At 35.6% G+C, this 7571-nt stretch overlaps 1 protein-coding gene across 2 annotated transcripts in view; it reads left to right on the top strand.

Annotated features, from left to right (window-relative positions):
• The window catches only part of sp1 (sp1 transcription factor), an 11969-nt gene extending 4448 nt beyond the window's left edge, over positions 1-7521 (top strand). For both annotated transcript variants that reach the window (XM_061726696.1, XM_061726697.1), the window contains exons 3-6: positions 1-306; positions 2496-2637; positions 3988-4181; positions 5649-7521. The exon at positions 1-306 is cut by the window's left edge and continues 1096 nt beyond it. In XM_061726696.1, coding sequence (XP_061582680.1) covers positions 1-306; positions 2496-2637; positions 3988-4181; positions 5649-5956 — 950 coding nt within the window. In that variant the 3' untranslated portion in view covers positions 5957-7521. The remainder of the gene's footprint in view (positions 307-2495; positions 2638-3987; positions 4182-5648) is intronic.
• The last annotated feature ends 50 nt before the right edge of the window (positions 7522-7571 follow it).

Here is a 7571-nt window from a genome sequence, read left to right as displayed (position 1 = left end):
AAGAAGGCCTGCAAAATCTTCAAATTATGCCAAACACAGGGCCCATTCTCCTCCGCACCGTAGGCCCCAATGGCCAGATTAGCTGGCAGACTATTCAGATCCAGAGTCCAACGGGGGCACAGATCACACTCGCGCCCATGCAGTCTCTACCCCAGCTCGGCCAGACTCAGGGAAACGCTGGTGCCGGCGGCATCAACACGGTGCAGATCCCGGGCATTCAGACCATAAATCTGAACACACTTGGAAGCAGCGGGCTGCAGATGCATCAGCTGCAAGGTCTACCCATCGCCATCACCAGTGCAGCTGGTAAGTTACAAGTAATATTATAAATTAAAAAAAAAAAAAGTTGATCATAGTAAATAAAAATAACTTCCTTTTTTTTTTACTTTTTTTTTTAATTTTGTTTTGGTCATTTACATTTTAAGATGTTTGCATATACACACTGTGTATGTATACTACGGAAGAGTATTAGGGCCATGCAGGAGAAAAAATATTTTGAGAGGGGAAGATTTTTTTTTTATTGTGCACTTCGAGAAAAAAAGTTGAAATGTTGAGAAAAAAGTCGAAATGTCGAGAATAATGTTGAAATACAATTTCAAGGATAAAGTTGAAATTTCGCCTTTTTTTCAACATTTCAACTTTATTCACAAAATTTTGCCTTTTTTTTCAACATTTCAACTTTATTCACGAAATTTAGACTTTTTGCTCTGCATTTCGACTTTTTTCTTGAAATTGTACTTCAACATTAATCTCGGCATTTCGACTTTTTTCTCAACATTTTGACTTTTTTCTCAACATTTTGACTTTATTCACAAAATTTTGACTTTTTTCTCAACAATTGGACTTTTTTCTTGAAATTGTACTGCAACATTACTCTCGACATTTCGACTTTTTTCTCGGCATTTCGACTTTTTTTCAAAATTTTGACTTTTTTCTCAACAATTGGACTTTTTTCTTGAAATTGTACTTCAACATTAATCTCGACATTTCAACTTTTTTCTCGACATTTCGACTTTTTTCTTCAAAGTGCATAATGAAAAAAAAATCTTCCTCCTCTAAAATATTTTTTTTTCCCCTCCTGCCTGGCCCTAATACTCTTCCGTAGTATACACACAGGTGTATATATATATATATATATACACACACATTTCCTTTTTTTTTTTTTTTTTTTTTTTTTTAACCATAAAGGTATAGGCTGAAGCCTCATGGCTTATTTTGCCTATCCTTTTCAACAAAAGGCAGACTACAGAAAAAAAAGACACTAATAAGAAGAAAACGAAACGAACGAACGAACAAACAAAACAAAGAAAATTAACAAAGAAGAGAAGAAAATAAATGTGGTCACTCGCGATTGAGGACAGCTGCAAGAGGAAAGTTGCATAATTTAGACAGTTTAATATGAAGATAATTTATAGTAGTGTTCTATATTTATCTATTATTTTAGATTTATAATTTTTTTTTAATTTGTAAATTGAGCTACTTTTTTTTAGTTCCTCATCCAGACGGTTCCATAGTTTTTTGATGACACTGTAGCCTTTCACATGATCAGAATACACTGTAGTTGTAGGTCAGGCCCAACTTCCCCTCTGTCTAAATCACATTTATTACATCACTACTTCCTAGTTTAAATTTCATCAAATGTTCACATTTGTAAGGAATTGTGTTCTTTTTCCAAAATTAGGAAATCATGTGCTTTCCATTGCTGCACATGTTGCAGTTTGTTTAAACTGCAGCTTATTGAATAATCAAGTTTTCTGCCCCTCAGAATTAGTGCGGTTATTGACATTTACAAAGTGCTTAAATTCCAGAGGAGAGAAAGCTCAGACTATCTTACTTTCAGTGATAGTGTCACTGTGCGTCTTTGATACATGTAAAGCAAAACCTTGGAAGATCCTTGACTTAATATCAACACTTTTATTCTTAAATTCCATTGACTTAGTCCCCTACGGAAGAGTATTAGGGCCAGGCAGGAGAAAAATTAAAATAATATTTTAGAGGAGGAAGATTTTTTTGTCATTATGCACCTCGAGAAAAAAGTCGAAATGTCGAGATTAATGTTGAAATAGAATTTCGAGAAAAAAGTCCAAATGATGAGAAAAGTCAAAAATTTCGTGAATAAAGTCGAAATGTTGAGAAAAAAGTAGAAATTTTAAGAAAAAAGTCAAAATGTCGAGAAAAAAGTCGAAATTTTAAGAAAAAAGTCAAAATGTCGAGAAAAAAGTTGAAAAGTCGAGATTAATGTTGAAGTACAATGTCGAGAAAAAAGGCAAAATTTCGACTTTATTCACGAAATTTCGACTTTTTTCTCGAAGTTGTATTTCAACATTAATCTCGACATTTCGACTTTTTTCTCGACATTTCGATTTTTTTTTCTCTTGCCTGGCCCTAATACTCTTCCATAGTCCCCGTAGTGTTCTCTGGAGTTTTATGAATAAGATATGGATTATGCATCATTGATTGTTATTTATATACATATATATATTTCATAATTACAGGAGAGCAGGCACTCCATACTGGTGGAGAAACTTTGGAGGACGGTGGAGTTTTGGATGAGGAGGACATGAGCCCTCCTCCTCAGGGCCGACGTAACCGCAGGGAAGCCTGCACCTGCCCCTTCTGCAAGGAGGGAGATGGACGGTATGTTACCAAAACTTTTTATGTATGTCATTGTAAATCAACATGGTTTGTCTCAATTATGGGAAATGGGTTAATTTGAGCAACTTTCAAAAATGTATCTATCTCAAACCATAGAGGAACCAGCGTGTAAGATTTGGTGGCATCTGCTGGTGAGTTGGCAGATTGGAGCAAATTTAGGATTCAAGACTGTTGGAACTGTGGATTTTATTCTGTAACCATCCATGGAGAAAGTCCCTGTAAATTTCTATAAACAAGAACTTCACTCTTTACTTTTGATTGGTTTAGTCACAAATGTGGAGTCTCAACAAGAGCAGTGTGTGAGGACCCATCTGCAAACTTTAAACAGGAGTAGTTGTTAGTTGTTATACACGACAGCAGCATAGAGCATACACTTTGGAGTGATTTTTGACCCCATAACAGAAATGAGTATTTCTGCACAGCTGTAGAAACGATGAGGTTCAAACTAGGGCTGGGGATCGATTCAAATGTCAAGAATCGATTTGATTCCGATTCTTAAGATTCAGAATCGATTATCACGATTCGATCCGATATTGATTTGGGTTACTGTTAATAAAACTGTTTTTTCAGCTGTTGTATGAATTAAATGACTGTCTAGTTATGCAACATATTAATACTAGTATTATATTGAGATTCAACAGCAAGTATTGGCAGCTAATGATGCTGTAAGGACCAATCAGCTCCCAGAATGCTGATAGAACTGCTTTCAGAAACATCGTGTGGGTCAGAATTATCAAACAGATCCAGGGAGGAAACAGAGACGGATGAAATCGGTTTTATTTTTTCCCCATTTATGCAATTATAACTGAAAACTTTAATGTTTTCATACCTTTAAACATATTTAAAGGCAAAAACATGGCACCAGTTATTCTCGTGTCCAACAAAATATTCCTTTTTTGGGCATAAACAAAAAAGTACCAAAAGTTGTAATGTAATGATGGGAAAAAAAATCTTTTTTTTTTTTTTTTTTTTTTTTTTTTATAAATCGATCTTTAGGAATTAATATGAGAATCGATTTAAAATCGGAGAATCGATCTTTTCAACACAGGCCTAGTTCAAACCTGACAGAGATTTTTCTCTTTGTAGGTAAAAAGGGCCTGTTCCAGGGTCAGCTAAGTTAAAACACAAGATTTTAAAATTATAGAGGATTACATTCAGATGAAAATTATTTTTAAATTCTGTCTACCGATTCCACAAATCTCAGTGGCTCAATATTTTACTTTTGACTGTTCTTTTTTTTTTTTCCCCGTCTTCTTCTTTTTCAAATAATTGTACAAACTCAAATATTTGTACTATCTCTAACTCTTGCATTCTTGTTTTTTTTTAATCAAGCAATGACACTACTAAAAAGAAGCAGCACATCTGTCACATAAGTGGCTGTGGGAAGATCTACGGCAAGACGTCCCACCTAAGGGCCCACCTTCGCTGGCACACAGGAGAGCGTCCGTTCGTCTGCGGCTGGGCGTATTGTGGCAAACGATTCACCCGTTCAGATGAGCTTCAGCGCCATAAGAGGACACACACAGGTACAGATCATTTTTAGTCGAGTGGTAAAAGACGGCTCCGTTCTGTTTACTCACATTTATGATTTGCTTTATAACAAGTCAAACTTGGTTGTGGAGAAGTCGGTTTAAGCCTGTTTAGCAGAGGTGTCTTCAGTATTCACATTCATTACTCAGGTAGAAGTATAGATACTAGAGTTTAAAAATACTCCTGTAGAAGTTGAAGTATCAACTCAAGTTTTTTACTCAAGTAAAAGTATAAAAGTACTGGTTTCAAAACTACTTAAAGTATAAAAGTAAAAGTAATGTAAGGGGGAAAAAAGTCATTAAGGACAAAAGCCATTGAAAATGAATGCATCTTAGTATAATGCAAACATATTAAAGAACCATATATGTGTACTATTGAGCATTAACATGTGTTTCAGAGAGCAGAAGATATGATATGGGCAGAAATATGTGCCACTAGAAACTGAATTTGAATAATTTATATTTGAATTACTCAACTTGAATAATTTCATCAAAAAACTGAATCTGAATCACATAATTTGAATTTGTATTGTTTGATTTGAATCATTGCATTGAAAAACTGAATCTACATTCAGTTCTCACAATTCAAATTTAGTTCTTGCAATTCAATTTCAATTCTACTGTGCCAGACATCCGGGTCTTCCGGAGGAAGAGCAATCGAGTGCAAATACAAAGAACTCCTTTTCACGTAGCCTACTATAACCTCTATTTTCTTTCAACGATATAAACGACCAATGGGAGCTAGATATTTCGAAACCTATTGCGTTTTCTCCATTCTGTGTAAAAAGTGTAGATTTATATCTTGCCGTTTTGTAGAAAAATTTCTCAAATATAAATTATTCAAATTCAGTTTCTAGTGGCACATTTCTGCCCATAATATGATGACTAGTTGCCTATAAGTATTGTAATGGTGCAAAAAGTCAAACTTCAGAGGCATGTTATCATTTATCCTAACCTTTATTGGAATGTACATCCAAGTTTAGTTGCAGGAATCTGAGGGAACGGATGTAAGAACAAAACTGGACAAGAACATCTGAAACAACCACAACCAAATTCACTCTATCCGGATGGAGCAATTTAACTGGATAGTTTTTTTTTAAAGGCCGAAATGAAATAGAGTAACGAGGCTGTTTTTAAAATGTAAGGAGAAAAAAGTACAGATAATTGCGTGAAAATGTAAGGAGTAAAAGTAAAAAGTCGTCTGAAAAATAATTACTCCAGTGAAGTATAGATAACCAAAATTTCTACTTAAGTAAGGTAACGAAGTATTTGTACTTCGTTACTTGACACCTCTGCTGTTTAGATACTACTTGTGGATTGCCATGTCAATAAGGATTATTAGATTATTATTACAGTGCATTGTCCTCATGGATTTTTAACTGTAATTAGGAGTTTGGATCATATCTGAAGAACTACCAGGTGCAATTTATTTCACATGTATAATTGTTTTTGCCCCTTTTTCAGGTGAGAAAAGGTTTGCCTGCCCCGAGTGTCCCAAACGCTTCATGCGCAGCGATCATCTCTCAAAGCACATCAAGACCCATTTGAACAAGAAACCAGGCGTCGTCACCAACAGCGGCACCTCAGTCTCGACCGACGCCGGTTCCCCGGCAGCAGGAACGGAAGCCAACACGGGAGCCGTGTCTGCCGGTGACCAGCACACCATCGTCGCCATGGAAACCTTATCTGCAGAAAGCTTAGCTCGTTTAGCAAGCAGCGGTATCAACATGATGCAGGTGGACCTTCACCAGCTCAATGGCAACAGCTATTGAAAACGGTGGAGGAAGATTTGCCGTGGTGGACATTTGTATTCGAACATTCGAGGTTAAAAAGGGCATGTTACTGCAGATGGAAAAACCTCTTGAGAAGTCGAGCAGAAATGGGTCTCAGATGCAACACGAGAAGACTAATGAATTGTAGAAATGAGACATTAATTTGATATTCATCTCTTATTTAGGTGTTGGCATTTAAAGCTCAGAGGTTAAAATGTTAGACTAGGGTATCTTTTGAAATCAACGTTTCCTTCAATAGCAATGGTATTACACTAACATTTATCCAACAGTTTCCACACCGACCTTAGCTACTCTTTTTGTGGGAGATGACACTAAGTCAGGCTCTTTGTGCTGGGATTGTAAGCTTTGCAACTTGTCCCTCTTCACCTCAGGAGTTTCTTGTCCTGTTAGACTGGTTCGTTCTGAAACATCCCCTAAAGGCTAAACAAACTACTCTGGTCTCAAACATAAAAATCATTCATACAATAGAGATCTTAAGCAATAAATTTCCAATGATCAGATTACTGTTTGCGGTGGTGATAAATCTGGATGTGGTCATGAACTAGTATTTCCAGTCTTATAGGAAGAATATTGCTGTTATAGGAATATCATTGCGTGTTGCTTGAATCCATAAGGTCATAACCTGACAGGGCGGCACTAACCTGTGTGGGGATAGAGATGTCAGAGCCCTGAAACCCTGAGGATAACTCTAACCTCTTATGTGAGTACATACATTCAAGCCATTGTGCTTTAATATCTGTATGATAGCAAAGCATTTTTTTTTTTTTTTTAATTTGTATATATTTTTTGGTAAAGGTTACAGAAATTTTTAGCACAGAATCATCTTACATGATTGGAGGTTGCTTTTCAGTTGTCTGCACCCCTAATGCACAATCAATCTTAACCTTGTAACTTTTATATATATAAATATATATATGTAGATTAAACATGTAAACTTCAGAGCCTTTCTGTCATAGAATGTTATATTCAGTTCAGGTCTTCCAGTTATTTTCTGTGGTACATTATCTTAGACTTTGCCTTGGAATCACGATCACTTTTTCTGTGGAGAACTTTTTTTTTTTGTTTTTTTTCCCCACTTATGGCTAGATTGAGAGGTTCTCCAATGTTTAGACGGCATGAACATACAAGCTCAAAACCAAAGTTTCATACTCATTTTATAAACAAAGAGTTCCTTGGTCCATAAATGTTCTAGTATTTACTTTTATAATTTATATGATAAAGTTATAACTGGAAAAGAAGCAGCTTGAAGCATACCTTTTTGATAAACTTTCCTTTGTCCAAATAAATGAGTTGCAAAATGTATAGTCACAACCCATGTGCTTTGCGTAACTGTTATTTTATATATTTTTTAAGTTTCATAGCTATGCTTTGAGAAACAAAACTGTGATCTGTGCAATGAATGTTTAAAAGTTATTTGAAAATTAAGTTCATTGGACAACAAGTGCTCTTACAACCCCACCCCCCCATTTTACATAAGGGATTCTATATTGTCTATACAACTATTGCAAATGCCAACAGCTGGATTAAAATCATCTTTCTCATTACTTTGCAGATTTGTGTTTCAGTGTACAATTAATCCACTCAGTTGAGAACA

The sequence above is a fragment of the Cololabis saira genome, chromosome 8 (genome assembly GCF_033807715.1).
Source record: "Cololabis saira isolate AMF1-May2022 chromosome 8, fColSai1.1, whole genome shotgun sequence".
Classification (NCBI taxonomy): Eukaryota; Metazoa; Chordata; class Actinopteri; order Beloniformes; family Belonidae; genus Cololabis; species Cololabis saira.
Note: the sequence above shows the minus strand (reverse complement) of the source record. Positions and strands in the feature narration are given on the sequence as shown.